The sequence below is a fragment of the Bombina bombina genome, chromosome 3 (assembly GCF_027579735.1).
Source record: "Bombina bombina isolate aBomBom1 chromosome 3, aBomBom1.pri, whole genome shotgun sequence".
In the NCBI taxonomy this organism is placed as follows: domain Eukaryota; kingdom Metazoa; phylum Chordata; class Amphibia; order Anura; family Bombinatoridae; genus Bombina; species Bombina bombina.
In genome coordinates, this window is record NC_069501.1 from 256,486,744 (window position 1) to 256,507,279 (window position 20,536).

A 20,536-nucleotide genomic window follows, 5' to 3' on the forward strand; every position below is an offset into this window, starting at 1 on the left:
TGCGGCAGCTTCCACTTTTTGGTTGGAGGCTTTGGCACAACAAGTGTCAGATCATAATACTCATAGCATTGTTAAATTTCTTCAACATTCTAATAACTTTATTTGTGATGCCATCTTTGATATCATTAGAGTTGATGTCAGGTATATGTCTTTAGCTATTTTAGCTAGAAGAGCTTTATGGCTTAAAACGTGGAATGCAGATATGTCTTCTAAGTCAACTTTGCTTTCCCTTTCTTTCCAAGGTAATACATTGTTTGGTTCCCAGTTGGATTCTATTATTTCAACTGTTACTGTCGGGAAAGGAAATTTTTTACCTCAGGATAAAAAATCTAAAGGTAAATATAGGGCTGCTAATCGTTTTCGTTCCTTTCGTCAGAATAAGGAACAGAAGCCTGATCCTTCCCCTAAAGGAACGGTTTCTGTTTGGAAACCATCTCCAGTCTGGAATAAATCCAAGCCTTTCAGAAAGCCAAAGCCAGCTCCCAAGTCCACATGAAGGTGCGGCCCTCATTCCAGCTCAGCTGGTAGGGGGCAGATTACAATTTTTCAAAGAAATCTGGATCAATTCGATTCACAATCTTTGGATTCAGAATATTGTTTCACAAGGGTACAGAATAGGTTTCAAGGTAAGGCCTCCTGCAAGAAGATGTTTTCTTTCTCACATTCCAATAAACCCAGTGAAGGCTCAAGCATTTCTGAAATGTGTTTCAGATCTAGAGTTGGCTGGATTAATTGTGCCAGTTCCAGTTCTGGAACAGGGTCTGGGGTTTTACTCAAATGTATTCATTGTACCAAAGAAGGAGAATTCCTTCAGACCAGTTCTGGATTTAAAAATATTGAATCATTATGTAAGGATACCAACATTCAAAATGGTAACTATAAGAACTATTCTGCCTTTTGTTCAGCAAGGGCATTATATGTCCACAATAGATTTACAGGATGCATATCTGCATATTCCGATTCATCCAGATCACTTTCAGTTTCTGAGATTCTCTTTTCTAGACTAGCATTACCAGTTTGTGGCTCTGCCGTTCGGCCTAGCAACAGCTCCAAGGATTTTTTCAAAGGTTCTCGGTGCCCTTCTATCTGTAATCAGAGAACAGGGTATTGTGGTATTTCCTTATTTGGACGATATCTTGGTACTTGCTCAGTCTTCACATTTAGCAGAATTTCATACAAATCGACTTGTGTCGTTTCTTCAAGAACATGGTTGGAGGATCAATTTACCAAAGAGTTCATTGATTCCTCAGACAAGGGTAACCTTTTTAGGTTTCCAAATAGATTCAGTGTAAATGACTTTGTCTCTGACGGACAAGAGACGTCTGAGATTGGTTTCAGCTTGTCGAAACCTTCAGTCTCAATCATTCCCTTCGGTAGCCTTATGCATGGAAATTCTAGGTCTTATGACTGCTGCATCGGACGCGATCCCCTTTGCTCGTTTTCACATGCGACCTCTTCAGCTTTGTATGCTGAACCAGTGGTGCAGGGATTATACAAAGATATCACAGTTAATATCTTTAAATCCGATTGTACGACACTCTCTGACGTGGTGGACAGATCACCATCGTTTAGTTCAAGGGGCTTCTTTTGTTCTTCCAACCTGGACTGTGATCTCAACAGATGCGAGTCTGACAGGTTGGGGAGCTGTATGGGGGTCTCTGACAGCGCAGGGGGTTTGGGAATCTCAGGAGGCGAGATTACCAATCAACATTTTGGAACTCCGTGAGATTTTCAGAGCTCTTCAGTCGTGGCCTCTTCTGAAGAGAGAATCGTTCATTTGATTTCAGACGGACAATGTCACAACCGTGGCATATGTCAATCATCAAGGGGGACTCACAGTCCTCTGGCTATGAAAGAAGTATCTCGGATACTTGTATGGGCGGAATCCAGCTCCTGTCTAATTTCTGCGGTTCACATCCCAGGTATAGACAATTAGGAAGCGGATTATCTCAGTTGCCAGACGTTACATCCAAGCGAATGGTCTTTTCACCCAGAGGTATTTCTTCAGATTGTTCAAATCTGGGGACTTCCAGAAATAGATCTGATGGCCTCTCATCTAAACAAGAAACTTCCCAGGTATCTATCCAGATCCAGGGATCCTCAGGCGGAGGCAGTGGATGCATTGTCACTTCCTTGGAAGTATCATCCTGCCTATATCTTTCCGCCTCTAGTTCTTCTTCCAAGAGTGATTTCCAAGATTCTAAGAGAGCGTTCGTTTGTTCTGCTGGTGGCTCCAGCATGGCCTCACAGGTTTTGGTATGCGGATCTTCTTCGGATGGCTACTTGCCAACCTTGGACTCTTCCGTTAAGACCAGACCTTCTTTCTCAAGGTCCTTTTTTCCATCAGGATCTCAAATCATTAAATTTGAAAGGTATGGAGATTGAACGCTTGATTCTCAGTCATAGAGGTTTCTCTGACTCTGTAATTAATACTATGTTACAGGCTCGTAAGTCTGTGTCTAGAAGATATATTATCGAGTGTGGAAGACTTACATTTCTTGGTGTTCTTCTCATCAATTTTCCTGGCATTCTTTTAGAATTCCTAGAATTTTACAGTTTCTTCATGATGGTCTGGATAAATTTTTGTCTGCAAGTTCCTTGAAAGGACAAATTTCTGCTCTTTCTGTGCTGTTTCACAGAAAGATTGCTAATCTTCCTGATATTCATTGTTTTGTACAAGCTTTGGTTCGTATAAAACCTGTCATTAAGTCAATCTCTCCTCCTTGGAGTTTGAATTTGGTTCTGGGGGCTTTACAAGCTCCTCCATTTGAACCTATGCATTCTCTGGATATTAAATTACTTTCTTGGAAAGTGTTGTTCCTTTTGGCCATCTCTTCTGCTAGAAGAGTTTCTGAGTTATCTGCTCTTTCTTGTGAATCTCCTTTTCTGATTTTTCATCAGGATAAGGCGGTGTTGCGGACTTCATTTAAATTTTTACCTAAAGTTGTGAATTCTAACAACATTAGTAGAGAAATTGTGGTTCCTTCATTGTGTCCTAATCCTAAGAATTCTAAGGAAAGATTGTTACATTCTTTGGATGTGGTTAGAGCTTTGAAATATTATGTTGAAGCTACTACCCTGGATAGTGCTTGCTTATTGGTGGCTAAATGTATCCACCAATAAGCAAGGGTAACCCAGGTTTTGAACGAAAAATGGGCCAGCTCCTAAGCTTTCTGCTTTTTAAATAAAGATAGCAAGAGAACGAATAAAAATTGATAATAGGAGTAAATTAGAAAGTTGGGTTTAGTGTCCCTTTAATAAAGGGATAGTAAACCCAAAAACATTTTTCTTTCATTATTCGGATAGAGCATACAATTTTAAGCAACTTTCTAATTTACTCCTATTATCAAATTTTCTTCGTTCTCTTGCTATTTTTATTTAAAAAGGCAGGAATTAAATCTTTGGAGCCGGCCTATTTGTGTTCAGTACCCTGGATAGGGCTTGCTGATTGGTGCCTGCATTTAGCCATGCAATTATCAAGTGCAACCCAGGTTCTCAACCTAAAGTGGGCCGGCTCCAAAGCTTTTACTCCTGCTTTTTCAAATAAAGATAGCAAGAGAATGAAGAAAAAATGAGAATAGAAGTAAATTGGAAAGCTGCTTAAAATTGCATGATCTATCCGAATCATGAAAGAAAAAAGTTGGGTTTAGTATCCCTTTAAGCACTTTAGTATCCCTTTAAAAAAATGTTATGCTCTATCCCATTTTTTCTTAACCTCAGTCCTTAAGTTTCCCCAACAGGCCAGGTTTTCATTATAGCTGAACCACTGCACAGGTGAAATAATTAGCTGAGTGAGAGAATGTTTAGTAACCATGGTTACTGATCAGCTGATTACTTCGCCTGTGCCTTGGTTCAGCTATAATGAAACCTGGTCTGCCGGGGGTACTTGATGACCGTGGTTGAGAACCAATGCTCTATCCAATCCATTTAAATCTAATTTTGACTTTACTATCTTTTTAAGCTTGTTCGGTACCAAGCTGGTACCTTTTTCAATGGGTAGAGTCACTAACCATTGAAAAAGGTACGTCTGGGGGTATTCATGTTTCTATGAGCTGATGAGATTTTGAATAAATGTATCATTCTCAAGACTGGTGAGTGCAGCGTTTTTTCTTCTGAAGATGATTAAATTATGTTTTATATATATATATATATATATATATATATATATATATATATATGTATATATATATATATATATATATAATTTGTTTTTTAAGTTGCTGTGAGGTATTAACATGCATTTAAAGGGACTGTCTATTAAAATGAAACTTTCGTGATTCAGATAGTGTATGCAATTTTAAACGACTTTCCAATTTACTTTTATCTTGGTATTCTTTGTTGAAAGCTAAACCTAGGTAGGCTCATTTGCTAATTTCTAAACACTTGAAGGCCGCCTCTTATATCAGTGCATTTTGACAGCTTTTCACAGCTAGAGGGTATTAGTTAATGTGTGCTATATAGATAACATTGAGTCAGCACTGATTGGCTAAAATGCAAGTCTATCAAAATATTGAATTAAGGGGGCAGTCTGCAGAGGCTTAGATACAAGGTAATCACAGAGGTAAAAAGTATATTAATATAATAGCGTTGGTTAGGCAAAACTGGGGAATGGGTAATAACAATTGTTCTCATAGAAAATATATATATTGATTATTCACATCAATCGTGTTCAAATCAGTGGCTTAAAGACTCTGGTGCTTATAAGTAGAATTTAATCATGAACACACGACAAGCGGGTTTCCCCACTTTTCCTAGAGGTTTACATCTACTCAAGAAGTCTGTAAAAAAGCCAACTGTAGCCTCTAACTCCCACCTGAGTATAAAGCTTACAGTATTAGAAAGTGGCATCATTTGAATAGCATGGGAAGAGCCACTCTAATGATTACAGCTATAGGACAGTAGGTTCTTTGCCTTTTAACAAATCCTGTTCTCAGAACACATGATATTAATGACTTGTAATTTATAAAATGGCAAAAGCCACCATCACTAGAACTGCTTTTCAGGCTTTGCATAAATATTGCAATGCTCTGTTTGCATATTATCATTAAATGACATTTAAAACCCTGATACTATATTTTCTAGCTTGAGTAATGCATATCAGAGTTACAGACATTATTAATTTTCTTTCAGTCCTTTAAAAGAACATGATACCCAGGTGACTCTCTTTCCTGAACAAGTCGCGCTGAGCACTTTTAAAGCAATTACTATTCTCAGGGGATAAGTTGTTCCTCTTGCTTCTTCAGCTGTTGCTTTCACAACAAACCTTTGGCAAGCTCTGAGGACCAGGTGCACAAACACCTATTGACATTGGTTGAACAAATCATTAAAAAAAAAACAACAAAAAAACAGGCACATCATTTGCCTACTGATTACTTTTATTTATTGCATGACTGAACACCAGCCAGGTGTATGAATGTGACATAACTACAAACTTCTAAAAAACAATAACTTTTTTTCTCTTCTTCAAACAAAAATACTTTTTCTGATTTTTATACTTTCCTTGGCTTAAAATTAGCAGATAAAAATGTAATTCCGTTTTTAACAAACTGATTAAAAAATTCCACTTTCTATAGACGCTTAGATCTTTTTTTTTCTTCTCCTTTATCAAACTCCTTATCTTGTCTCACCCTAGAAACATTTTTTTTAAAGGGATAAAAACCTTCAGTCTGAATCCCTGACTTTTAATGTGGGTTTAAAGCTCCTGGTACATGCTTTGGACAACATGGACATCTGTGTGTTCCCCCTCAAGACCATTTTGGACATTAATGTTTTAGTTACATTATGTGACAAAATGTAATCTTTTACCAGGGCTGATTATCATATTTAATAATCACCAATAGATGGTGATCATAAGCATACTGAAAATTTAGAGCCGTTCAGCTGGCTCACCTCCCAACTGCAGGAAAACTCAAGATGACCCACTGTTGTAAATCTCAGATGAAGGTAATTATAATTACTTGATTTCTTGAAGAAGGAGGGCATTTGTTGAGTACTGACTATAGTTCAACTTCTGATTTTCAAGCTCCCTTTACTGCCTGCTAGTTCCTGGTCCATCCCTCTCTCTAATGTCACCACGCACTTTCATGGCGAATGGAAGTGCCGCCCACTACATCACCAATGTAGTGGCCTGCAGTGAGAGGGATTACCTACAACAGCACTGGATCAGCAATCCCTCTGCATGACAAAAACAGGTCGTTGTGTGCTCACAAGCAGTGATTTGCATAACGACACGTTCTCATCATGCCCATGGAAATAGTTAAACCTTGTTCTTTATTGTCGCATACTGCATCAGTTTAAAGTGATTTAGCATTGAAGTATTATGTCCCTTTAAGAAAAAATGGAATAGAGCATAACATTTTTTTTTATTATTCAGACAGAGCATATCGTTTTAAAATAGTTTCCAATTTACTTCTATTATCAAACTTGCTTTGTTCTCATGGTATTCTTTGTTAGAGGAGATACCCAAGTAGGTAGAAAAAAACAAGAAACGGGGGAAGGACAGCAAAATACTATACACAGAAACCTTGTTATGGATCAAATAGAATTCTAAAATATAATTTAAGGTTCTATGCCCCAGGGTATATGCAAAAAGGAGAGGTAACTATTGCATAATTGTATTTTTTTAATTGATAAAAAATAAAGCACAAGCTTAAAAGGATAGTGAAGTCAAAATTAAATTTAAAGGGATTGGATAGAGCATTGGTTCTCAACCACGGTCATCAATTACCCCCGGCAGACCAGGTTTCATTATAGTTGAACCAATGCACAGGCGATCAGCTGATTGGTAACCATGGTTACTAAACATTCTCTCACTCAGCTGATTATTTCACCTGTGCACTGGTTCAGCTATAATGAAAACCTGGCCTGTTGGGAAAACTTAAGGACTGAGGTTAAAGGGCCATAATACCCAAATGTTTAAACACCTGAAAGTGATGCAGCATAGCTGTAAAATGCTGACAAGAAAATATCTCCTGAACATCTCTATGTAAAAAAGAAAGATATTTTACCTCAAAAGTTCCTCAGTAGCCACATCCCATTGTAAAGGATTTCTAAGCAGCATTTTAGTATGTCTGTCCTGGGACAGCTGAAAGGATGAGCCTCGTGAACTCTCATATTATTTCACCAATCAGGTAAAGGAAGCTTACTATGAAATCTCATGAGAGTTAAGTCAAATCTCATGAGATCACAGTAAGAGTTCATGACCTCAGCACTGCTGATGCTGATTGGCTGCTGTTCATTTCTTCATTTATTTTTTATTTTTACCTGCAGCTGGGAGCAGCGGAGTATAACTTTTTACACAGAACTTACTCTGCTGAGCTGAGGAGATTGTGAGGTAAAATATCTTCCTTTTTTACATAGAGATGCTCAGGTGATATTTTCCTGTCAGCTTTTTACAGTTATACTGCATCAGTTTAAAGTGATTTAGCATTTAAGTATTATGTCCCTTTAAGAAAAAATGGAATAGAGCATAACATTTTTTTTTATTATTCAGACAGAGCATATCGTTTTAAAATAGTTTCCAATTTACTTCTATTATCAAACTTGCTTTGTTCTCATGGTATTCTTTGTTAGAGGAGATACCCAAGTAGGTAGAAAAAAGCAAGAAACGGGGGAAGGACAGCAAAATACTATACACAGAAACCTTGTTATGGATCAAATAGAAATCTAAAATATAATTTAAGGTTCTATGCCCCAGGGTATATGCAAAAAGGAGAGGTAACTATTGCATAATTGTAAGAAGAGTATACAAAAAAGGAGCGCAAATCCCTAGTTTAAAGGGTTATTTCTGTCCTTAGTAAATATCAGTAAGAATAAAGTATTGCTATTAAAAAAAATACATTCACACTATATCTTTATTAGGACACAAAAACATTCATACCAGCAACGTAAGTTAAAAACTTAAGCCAGAATAATCATTGAATTACTTCTATATCGATGCAATATATTAGCTAAGTACTTCAGCAGGCAGAGAATGAAGACAAGAAAAACAAGACAAGAAAAAAAAAAACACAGGCGGTGCGGTCCGCCGCTGTTTCAAATTATTTATCTGTATACAAATCCTTCCTCTGGTCATCAAACATGCCGAGTTGTCAGTGGGTAGTTATATGTAAGAAAGCAGTGTCAAATGAGTCATCACATGTGGGCCAATCGTATCTAAGTGACGTATCAAAGTTTGGTATGATTGGATGATCATTGTTTACATACCACATGTAATACATCAATGGTACTCAGTAACTATAACAGACTTGTCTTGTATTCTTTAAATTGATGGCCCATCAATAAGTAGTTACATATACGGAAACAGTGTTGTATAAGTCATTGTATGTGGGCCAATCCTGACTCACTAATGGCTCCAAATCTGGTGTTGCTAAGTAACCGTTGTTTACATGTTACGTAAAAGGCGTCTTTAGTATTTTGATGATTATTCTGGCTTAAGTGTTTTTAATTTACGTTGCTGGTATGAATGTTTTTGTGTCCTAATAAAGATATAAGCGTGAATGTATTTCATTTAATAGCAATACTTTATTCTTACTGATATTTACTAAGGACAGTAATAATTAACCCTTTAATCTAGGGATTTGCACTCCTTTTTTGTATACTCTTACAATTATGCAATAGTATACCCAAGTAGGTGTCTGGAACACTATACGGCAGAAAAATTGTGCATCCATCTAGTGCTCTTGCAAATGGGTAATATTCTTAAACAGTGCTTCAGACACGTGCACACTCCTGAACTTATATTCCCTGCTTTTCAACAGAAGATACCAAAAGAACGACAAAAAATTGATACTAGAAGCAAATTAGAAAGTTGGTTAAAATTGTTTGATCTATCTAAATAATGGCAAAAAAATAGGTTTAATGTTCCTTTTAAACATGATTACAATGTACGTATATTGTCATTTTTGCTTAGTTTTCTTAGTATCTGTACTAGTAAACCTAGGTGAGCAGATGTAGATACCAAAGGTTACATTAGTTGTTTCTTTTTCTGAATTGTTAAGTATATTTCAATCTTCATATTTTGTTTCCTTTTAGTTGGATTTAATCACAGACTTGTTGGGAACACCATCACTTGAAGCTATGAGGACAGCTTGTGAAGGTGCAAAGGCTCATATACTCAGGGGTCCTCATAAACAGGTAAGATATATATATATATATCTTTTATTTTTAAGAAGTAGTATAATGTTCAATTACAAGAAGCATCTAATAGGAAGTTCTCAAAATAATTGACATTGATATTTATTTGTTTTTAAAGGAACATTAGGTTGTCGGCGATTATTATATTTATTTATTTTTGCAATCATGGTTTTGAAATACATTTTAGAAACGTCACAATGCAGGGAAAACAAAAGAATGCTTACTTGTCGTACAATGATATGAATGGGCCGTATGCATGCAGAGCACTATGATAAAGATGGCTATACAAAGATGTAAATAGGGAAACACTAATGACAAGATGAGCAACATCAGAAGCAATAGTAATCAGGGAGAAGTAAACCTATATAGATTTCTTAACAAAGATGTAGTCTAGAAGCCTATGTTTTAGAACCTAAGTCCCATATTTTTACCCACAATCTCCTGCACCAGTGGGAACACTTTGCTGAAGAGATTTGTGGAAAATACACCTCATTTGTTTGTGTCTCTATCTATATATTTGATGTACAATGAATCATTTTTTCTTTTTTTTTGACAGTTTTTTTTTTAGGAATAGTTTAGGTACAATGGATTACAATATACTTACCCCTAATGCACAATTTACCCCTTGCGCCATATGGACGTAAGAACTACGTCACACAGTACTTTGCCCAGCATGCTGTGTTGACGTTGTACCTACATCCAACACAGAGGCTCAGGTTGCGGTCCCCACTGGAGGGAGATTAGTTGGTGGCCCAGCAGAGGACGAGAGAGTGGTGGAGTTCCCTAGACCAGGGTTCTTCAAACTTTTTCCCCCCAAGACCCAGTGCCATGATACCACATACCTTTTGGACCCAATTTTTATACTTGGTCTGAAAATTTCTTAAGAAATAAACAACATGATAGCTGCAATTTTTGGCAAAGAGACTAAAATATGTGCATGCTTTATTGCTGATTGTAGTTAAATTTGAAAGTGTTGTAAAACGTAATAACAAACTCTGATACAATACACACCCCCACACACTCATACAACACACACACAATCATACAACTCACATTTTCATGTAACACACATACCACACACACTCTCATACAACACACCCAGTCACCCCATACACTCTCTTACAACACACACACACACACACACTTTCATATACCACACACACTCATACAACACACATACTACACACACTCTCATATAACATACACACCACACACTCATACAACACACACACTCATACAACACACACACCCCACACTCTCTTATACACAACACACGCACAGCACACACACAATCTCATACAATACACCACACACACTCCTACAACACACAAAGTCGCGACCCAGTACACATGGTGTTGTGACCCAGTAATGAGTCCCGACCCGTGGTTTAAAGAACCCTGCCCTAGACTGTGGAAAAAGTGTTAGTCAGCAGAGAGGGAGCGGTGGGGCCCTACACTACAGAAAATGAATGTTTGGAATGGGAGGCGGGGAGGGTAAGGGGGGACCCTACACTATGGAAAATTTTTTTAAAAATAAATAAATCATAATTTGTTGCTGGCAGTAACAAAAATGGTGGTAGACAGATGGAGATGAAGAGGTTAAGAGAGCTTGTTGGGTGATTGATCAGGGAGTTTGGAGGGTAAGAAGGGATCCCTACACTACAGAAACTTAATTTCTCCAACATTGGTGTGTCCGGTCCACGGCGTCATCCATAACTTGTGGGAATATTCTCCTCCCCAACAGGAAATGGCAAAGAGCACAGCAAAAGCTGTCCATATAGTCCCTCCCAGGCTCCGCCCCCCCAGTCATTCTCTTTGCCGCTCTGAACAAGTAGCATCTCCACGGAGATGGTGAAGAGTATGTGGTGTTTAGTTGTAGTTTTTATTCTACTATCAAGAGTTTGTTATTTTAAAATAGTGCTGGTATGTACTATTTGCTCTGAAACAGAAAAAGATGAAGAGTTCTGTTTGTGAGAGGAGTATGATTTTAGCAGCAGTAACTAAAATCGATTGCTGTTCCCACACAGGACTGTTGAGATGAGATAACTTCAGTTGGGGGGAGCAGTTGGCAGACTTTTCTGCTTAAGGTATGACTAGCCATATTTCTAACAAGACTGTGTAATGCTGGAAGGCTGTCATTTTTCCCCTCATGGGGATCGGTAAGCCATTTTCTTAGTCTCAAACAGAATAAAGGGCTTAATATGGGCTATAAAACTGGTAGACACTTTTATGGGCTAGATCGATTGCTTTATTTAGGCATTTTATACAGTTTGATGTTGAAATTCACACTTTATAACTTTGGGGAACGTTTTGTTTTTTTACGTCAGGCACTGGTTTAGACACCTTCTCAGTCAGGAAGGGCCTTCTCTGTAGTAGGCAGAGCCTCATTTTCGCGCCATTACTGCGCAGTTACTTTTGAGAGCAATACATGCAGCTGCATGTGTGTGGGTCTGGAATTAGTTGAAAAGGTTCCTAGAAGGCTTCATTTGGTATCGTATACTCCCCTGGGTTTGGTGAAGTCGCAGCAAAGGCTGGGGCTGGGACTGTAAGGGGGTTAAAACTGTAAAAGGCTCCGGTTTCCACATTTGAAGGGCTAACAGCCTGAAATTTGGGGTGCAATGCTTTGAATGCTTTAAGACACTGTGGTGAAAATTTGGTTAAAATTGAACAATTCTTTCATAGTTTTTCACATATTCAGTAATAAAGTGTGCCCTGTTTAAAATTTAAAGAGACAGTAACGGTTTTGTTTTAAAACGGTTTTTGTTCTTTATTGACAAGTTTAAGCCTGTTTTAACATGTCTGTGCCTTCAGATAGACTATGTTCTGTGTGTATGGAAGCCAAAGTGTCTCCCCCTTCAAATATGTGTGATAATTGTGCCATAGCGTCCAAACAAAGTAAGGACAGTGCTGCCACAGATAGTAAAGTTGCCCAAGATGATTCATCAGATGAAGGGAGTAGACATAGTTCTACATCATCTCCTTCTGTGTCTACACCAGTTTTGCCCACGCAGGAGACCCCTAGTACTTCTAGCGCGCCAATGCTTGTTACTATGCAACAATTGACAGCTGTAATGGATAACTCCATAGCAAATATTTTATCCAAAATGCCTGCATTTCATAGAAAGCGCGATTGCTCTGTTTTAAACACTGTAGAGCAGGAGGGCGCTGATGATAATTGCTCTGTCATACCCTCACACCAATCTGAAGTGGCTATGAGGGAGGTTTTGTCAGATGGGAAAATTTCTGATTCAGGAAGAATTTCTCAGCAGGCAGAACCTGATGTTGTGACATTTAAATTTAAATTAGAGCATCTCCGCGCACTGCTTAAGGAGGTGCTATCTACTCTGGATGATTGTGACAACTTGGTCATCCCAGAAAAATTGTGCAAGGTGGACAAGTTCCTAGAGGTCCCGGTGCACCCCGACGCTTTTCCAATACCCAAGCGGGTGGCGGACATAGTGAATAAGGAGTGGGAGAAGCCTGGCATACCTTTTGTCCCTCCTCCTATATTTCAGAAATTATTTCCTATGTTCGACCCCAGAAAGGACTTATGGCAAACAGTCCCTAAGGTCGAGGGGGCAGTTTCTACACTAGCCAAACGCACGACCATTCCTATTGAGGACAATTGTGCTTTCAAAGATCCTATGGATAAAAAATTGGAGGGTTTGCTTAAAAAGATTTTTGTACAGCAAGGTTACCTCCTTCAACCTATTTCGTGTATTATTCCTGTCACTACAGCAGCGTGGTTCTGGTTCGAAGAACTAGAAAAGTCGCTCAGTAGAGAGACTCCGTATGAGGAGGTTATGGACAGAATTCACGCACTTAAGTTGGCTAATTCCTTTATTTTAGATGCCGCTTTGCAGTTAGCTAGATTAGCGGCGAAAAATTCAGGGTTTGCAATTGTGGCGCGCAGATCACTCTGGCTAAAGTCTTGGTCAGGGATGTATCTTCCAAGACAAAATTGCTTAATATCCCTTTCAAAGTTAAGACCCTCTTTGGGCCAGAATTGAAAGAGATTATTTCAGATATCACTGGGGGTAAGGGCCATGCCCTCCCACAAGATAGGCCTTTCAAGGCTAAGAATAAGTCCAATTTTCGTTCCTTTCGCAATTTCAGGAACGGACCGGCCTCCAACTCTGCAGCCTCTAGACAAGAGGGTAATGCTTCCCAGACCAAACCAGCTTGGAAACCGATGCAAGGCTGGAACAAGGGTAAACAGGCCAAGAAACCTGCTGCTGCTACCAAGACAGCATGAAGGGGTAGCCCCCGATCCGGGAACGGATCTAGTAGGGGGCAGACTCTCTCTGTTTGCTCAGGCCTGGGCAAGAGATGTTCAGGATCCCTGGGCACTAGAAATAGTCTCTCAGGGTTATCTTCTAGAATTCAAGGAACTACCCCCAAGGGGAAGGTTCCACATCTCTCGTTTATCTTCAAACCAAATAAAGAGACAGGCATTCTTACATTGTGTAGAGGACCTGTTAAAAATGGGAGTGATACACCCAGTTCCAACTGTGGAACAAGGACTGGGGTTTTACTCAAATCTGTTTGTAGTTCCCAAAAAAGAGGGAACATTCAGACCAATTCTGGATTTAAAGATTGTAAACAAATTTCTCAGAGTGCCATCGTTCAAAATGGAAACTATTCGAACGATTCTACCTACAATCCAGGAGGGTCAATTTATGACTACCGTGGATCTAAAGGATGCGTATCTACATATTCCTATCCACAAAGATCATCATCAGTTCCTAAGGTTCGCCTTTCTGGACTAACATTACCAGTTTGTAGCTCTCCCATTCGGGCTAGCCACTGCTCCAAGGATTTTTGGGAGAAAGGTTTTGCAAGCCGTGGTGCCTTCTGTTTAGGTAACCTGATTGGCTCCCTCCCTTCATCCGTGTCCTAAGGCTTTGGTATTGGTTCCCACAAGTTATGGAACGCCGTGGACCGGACACACCAATGTTGGAGAAAACAGAATTTATGCTTACCTGATAAATTACTTTCTCCAACGGTGTGTCCAGTCCACGGCCCGCCCTGGTTTTTTAATCAGGTTTGATAAATTTCTTTCTACAGTCACCACGGCACCCTATAGTTTCTCCTTTTTTTCTCCTGTCCGTCGGTCGAATGACTGGGGGGGCGGAGCCTGGGAGGGACTATATGGACAGCTTTTGCTGTGCTCTTTGCCATTTCCTGTTGGGGAGGAGAATATTCCCACAAGTTATGAATGACGCCGTGGACCGGACACACCGTTGGAGAAAGTAATTTATCAGGTAAGCATAAATTCTGTTTTTTTTTAATAAAAGCCACAAAATGCATACTAGCAGGCTGTCATGGTGGTTACAATTTAGGGTTTGGTAGGGAAGAGAGCTGTTTGGAAGGGTAATTCCTACAGTGCAGCTAAAATACCCTTACAGTCTAACTGATTTACCCCTTCACTGTCAGGAATTTCATAACTATGATGCGCAGCTTCGGTTTGTGGCCTTATACTTGCTAAAAGGCAAAGCTATGCATGTCTGCTGTTTCTGAACAAGGGGGGCCCCAGCTAAGCTTTTACAACCATTTGTCTTATGACTGCCAACTTTAAATTTATCTTCAAGTCATTTTTTTTAATATATATATTTTTATTTAGATGAAGAACATATCATGTACATTTAAAATTCAATAGATGGTACAATGATCACTGGTTAACAATCCATTTTACAATCTGTCTATTGGTGGTATTTCTCAGATTTTAATCAGTTTCAGTCTTTGGGTTGTTCCAGAACATTGGGGATCCAGTTGCGTATATATGTAAACAAAACATATAATATAGCATAAATAGGAATACAATTCAAATTTTTGCCCCAGTGTGCCATGCCACCTTTTGACTGTTCTGATATGTTTATTGTGATTTATGTGGTCTGCCTATTCAAATCTAATTGACATTCACCCCTTAGTTGGGCATTAAGTATATATTCTGAGTTCCTTATTGGGTAAATTATTTGGGACTTTTGTGCCTCGATCAGGGTTCAGATATAGCATTCCCATTTTTTCATAAAATGCACTGTCCTTCCTTGAAGATCTCCCTGTGTGTCAGTTTGTTCAAATAGTAGCTGTTGCAGTATTTTGTGTTTTGAGTTGTGCAAGTGTTGGAGCTTTATCACTCAGCCAATGCAGTAGGATAGTGTTGCTGGCTTGAAGTATTATATTGTGTACAAGTAGTGCAATTTTTGCAGGCAGGTTTTGAATATCAAGAAATATTTCCTGGTAGTCTTCTCCTCTCTAAGGTCTTGTTGGTTTCTATAGTGGGTCAATATGTATTGCAATGTTCTTATGTTTGTGACCGCGTTTCTATTTTTAACTAAGCCTGTCTGGTCTTTATGTATTAGGCAATGTAAAACTGTTGCTAATCTGTTGGCAAGAATTTTGGGGAATAGTTTGTAGTCTGAATTTATGAGGGATATAGGTCTGCAAGATGCTGGGTAAAGTGGGTCTCTGACTGATTTGGGGATTAGACTGTTTGCCTCTCTGAATCTTTATGAAATTTTAGCCATGACCTTCATGATTCCATTGAATAGTGTTGAGAGGGTCTCGGCCACTTCTCACTTAATTATCTTATAAAATTCTCTCTGTAGTACATCGGGACCCAGAGCCTTTTCAAGTGGTAGGTCCCAATTGTTTTAGTTATATCTGCCATAGTTATGGGTGAGTTAATGGTATGTAATTGAACTTCCGTTAGGGTAGGGAGTTTTAAACTATTTCAAAATGTTGCTTTTTCCCCCTCTTCTACACCCACCCTTTATATAGTTGAGTATAGTATTCTTTAAATATTTTCTGTATTTCTCTCTCCTCTGTGTGATGGACACCCTTATCAATTATGGCTGTTATGTGTTTTGTGCCTTTAGTCAGTTTAGTTAATCTTGCTAATAAACGTCCCGTTTTGTTCCCATGTCTGTAGTATCTGGCATGTGCTGCCTGCATGTCTCTGGCCACGTTTTGAGTCAGCATTGTGTCTCTGTGTGTTTTTATGTCTTTGTATTTCTTTTTTAGTTTCTCCGTCTGGTGTCTGAGATATTTATTTCTAGCATTGATTAGTTGTCTCAGTGCTAACTCCACCCTGATTTTTTTTCCCCATGTGATGACATAGGAGTTAATCACCCCTCTGAGGACAACTTTACCCGCCTCCCAATGGAGTACCGGGTCATTTGTGTGTTGTTGATCTAAGGACTGATATGCTAACAAGTCCCTTATTAAATGCCTTTTGAGATTTATGTCTTGATATAGGTATTTGGGGAATAACCAGTGGTTTGATGATTTTTGTATCTTGCCTAATGTCAATTTAAGAAGTATTGGTGCATGATACGATACAGTGGGTGTATCTATGGTGGCATCCAAGACTCTTGGGCTTAGGAATTCTGAAATAACAAAGAAATCAATGCGGGACATAGTATCTTTTGAAGGAATAATGCATGTAAAAAACCTTGCTTCTGGATATCTGTCCCTCCAAATATTAATTAGGGAGAGCGCTTTCTTAAATTGTTTAAGCATTAAAGATTCTTTTTTTGCATTGGGCGATGGTCTCTTTAAGCTATGTGTTGTATTAGAGTTTTTGTATCTATCTGCTGGGGTCTGTGGTGCCACATTGAAATCTCCCTCCAATATTAGTGGTGTGTCTGATAGATTAAGTAGTTGTGTTCTGAGTGCGCTCCAAAACTCATGTTTATGTGTGGGCGGGCTTCCTTTGATCTCTAGCTGGAGTAATAGGTATCTACCTTCTGCATCTGTAATAGTTTCGAGAATTTTGTAATCTAAGTTTTTCCTAAAAAGGATAGCGACTACTCTAGCCTTAGTGCTTTCATACTGCACATATATTACCTCCACTAACCTTGTTTGAGTTCCTGGTGTATTGGTTTGAGGTGTGTTTCCTGCAGTATATCTATCTGTTCGTTTGGATTTTAATTGTTTTATTATGGTTTTCCTTTTGATGGGTGATGTGACTCCCCCCACATTCCTTGTTCCCATGGTATAGTTAGTATGCTGTGCCTCAGTGTATTGTTTTGTGGAGCTAGACTACTGCAAAGTTTGAGTTTGTAACTTTCTCGTTTCTTATGCTGTTATTGTATAGGTGTGGTTTACTTTCAGTTCGGCACCCTGGGGCTTTATCATAAGCAGTAAGATCACCAGTTTGAGTGGTATTGTTAAATTCAACTCTAAGTTAAAAAAGAGCAAATTATTATATCGCGGTTCAATATAAAATCGAAATACCTATATGTCCACAACAAGAGAGGAAAAAATAAAATAAAAAACAATCACCTAGATTACGAGTTTTGCATTAGGAGGGGTGCGGTGCTAACGAGCAGTTTAAGATCACCGCTCACTTGCAGACAGCGCTGGTATTACTGGTTTTTAGAAACCCGGCGTTAACCGCAAAAAAGTGAGCGAAGAGCAAAATTTAGCTCCACATCTTACCTCAATACCAGCGCTGCTTACGTTAGCGATGAGCTGGTAAAACGTGCTCATGCACGATTTCCCCATAGGAATTAATGGGGGAGAGCCGGCTGAAAAAAACCTAACACCTGAAAAAAGCAGCGTACAGCTCCTAACGCAGCCCCATTGATTCCTATGGGGAAATACTTTTTATGTCTACACCTACACCCTAACATGAACCCCAAGTCTAAACACCCCTAATCTTACACTTATTAACCCCTAATCTGCCGCTCTGGACACCGCCGCCACCTACATTATAGTTATGAACCCCCAATCTGCTGCCCCCAACATCGCCGAACACTACATTATATTTATTAACCCCTAATCTGCTGTCCCCAATGTCGCCGCAACCTAACTACATTTATTAACCCCTAATCTGCCGCCCACAACGTCGCCACCACTATAATAAAGTTATTAACCCCTAAACCTAATTCTAACCCTAACCCCCCCTAACTTAAATATAATTACAATAAATCTAAATACAATTTTACTACAATTACCTAAATAATTCCTATTTAAAACTAAATGTTTAACTATAAAATAAACCCTAAACTATATATAATATAACTAATAGTTACATTGTAGCTATTTTAGGGTTTATTTTTATTTTACAGGCAACTTTGTATTTATTTTAACTAGGTAGAATAGTTATTAAATAGTTATTAACTATTTAATAACTACCTAGTTAAAATAAAGACAAATTTACCTGTAAAATAAAACCTAACCTAAGTTGCACTAACACCTAACACTACACTATAATTAAATTAATTCCCTACATTAAATACAATTAATTACAATTAAATAAAATTATTTAATATATTAAAGTACGAAAAACCCCCACTAAATTACACTAAACCTTAAAACCCACCACCCACACAACCAACCCTACTCTAAAACCCACCCAATCCCCCCTTAAAAAAAACTAACACTAACCCCTTGAAGATCACCCTACCGTGAGTCATCTTCACCCAACCGGGCAGAAGTGGTCCTCCAGACGGGCATAATTCTTCATCCAAGCCGGGCAGAAGAGGTCCTCCAGACGGGCAGAAGTCTTCATCCAGACGGCATCTTCTATCTTCTTCCATCCGGCACGGAGCGGGTCCATCTTCAAGACATCCGACGCGGAGCATCCTCGTCATCCGACGGCCGACGACTGAATGAAGGTTCCTTTAAGTGACGTCATCCAAGATGGTGTCCCTTCAATTCAATCTGAATTAAGGTAAAAAAAATCCTATTGGCTGATGCAATCAGCCAATAGGATTGAAGTTCAATCCTATTGGCTGATCCAATCAGCCAATAGGATTGATCTTGCATTCTATTGGCTGTTCCAATCAGCCAATAGAATGCGAGCTCAATCTTATTGGCTGATTGCATCAGCCAATAGGATTTTTTCTACCTTAATTCTTGGATGACGTCACTTAAAGGAACCTTCATTCAGTCGTAGGCCGTGGGATGAAGAGGATGCTCCACGTCGGATGTCTTGAAGATGGACCCGCTCCGCGCCGGATGGATGAAGACTTCTGCCCGTCTGGAGGACCTCTTCTGCCCAGCTTGGATGAAGACTTCTGCCCGTCTGGAGGACCACTTTTGCCCGGTTGGATGAAGATGTCTCACGGTAGGGTGATCTTCAAGGGGTTAGTCAAAAACAAAAAGTAAGCCCAGCACTCGCCTCCAGACAACAGGTGCACGCTATAGGGGTTCATGCACTAACCCCAACAATAGACAGCAGTGAAAAGTAGAAAGCAGCACCAAAATTGTAGAGGTATTAACTCCTTTCATTCATCAGAGACATAAAAACAAACAACGTTTCGGTCAGCACCTGACCTTAATCATGTTGTATGTACAAATGCCTATAACCACTCCTTAAATAGCCATAATGGGTGGAGTCACTACTACCTGTCTAGGTGTTGTGCTAATTCTTAACCCTTTTCTATACAGGCCGGGCTAGATTTCTTCACACTCCCTCTAGTGGTTAGGCACATGTCTTCTTATCAATCTATATAAACCTGAAAAACATAATATTTATATATATAACTTTACAACAATGTTAATATACATTTCAGTAAATCGTTAATATTATTTCAGAAAAAATTAGTTCAAGAAATTACAATCTAAATATACAGCCTCCCTATATAGACAAAGATTGTCAGTTTACAGAAGTATCTTAAAAATCAATCTATATATTAATGTTTCATCACATCTAATTAATGTTAACTTGCCAGTCTATCTCCCTATTCATTCCTAGAGGTATTAGAGTTTATAAAGTATAAATCCAATATGTTTCTCTGGACTTTAGGATGTGTTGCCTGTCTCCCCCTCTCCTAGGTCTCTTAATCTGTTCAATCACCTGATATCTTAATGGTGAGATAGTATGTCCTGCCTGTAAAAAGTGATTTGAAACTGGAGCATACCTATTATTACAGTGGATGTTAGACTTGTGTTCTACAATCCTATCTCTTACTCTCCTAGTCGATTCACCTATGTATATTTTGGAGCAAGGACATTTAATTAAATAGATTACATTTTCCGAATTACAGGTAAAATATCCTGGGATATTATATTTTCTACCAGTCAATGGATGGGAGAAAAAAATTCCTTTAATGATATTACCACAACATCCTAGACAAGGAAAACATCCCAATCTGGGGGTAGATATATATGTTTGAATCTGCCTATTCCCTGAACCTAAGTCTGCTCTCACTAGGACATCTTTTAGATTCTTGCACCTCTTATATGCTGGCATTGGGGGCTCCTCAAATTCTTTAATATGAGGATTTAAGTCTTTAATAATAGGCCAATGTTTCCTGATATATAGATCGTTTTTTAAGAAACTTCTGTAAACTGACAATCTTTGTCTATATAGGGAGGCTGTATATTTAGATTGTAATTTCTTGAACTATTTTTTTCTGAAATAATAACTATTTACTGAAATGTATATTAAC

General features: G+C 38.7%; 1 protein-coding gene across 1 annotated transcript in view; it reads left to right on the top strand.

Annotated features, from left to right (window-relative positions):
* The window catches only part of NLK (nemo like kinase), a gene marked incomplete in the record, with an annotated part of 697,670 nt that overhangs the window by 390,276 nt on the left and 286,858 nt on the right, over nt 1-20,536 (top strand). The window contains 1 exon segment of the mRNA XM_053706265.1: nt 9,034-9,135. Coding sequence (XP_053562240.1) covers nt 9,034-9,135 — 102 coding nt within the window.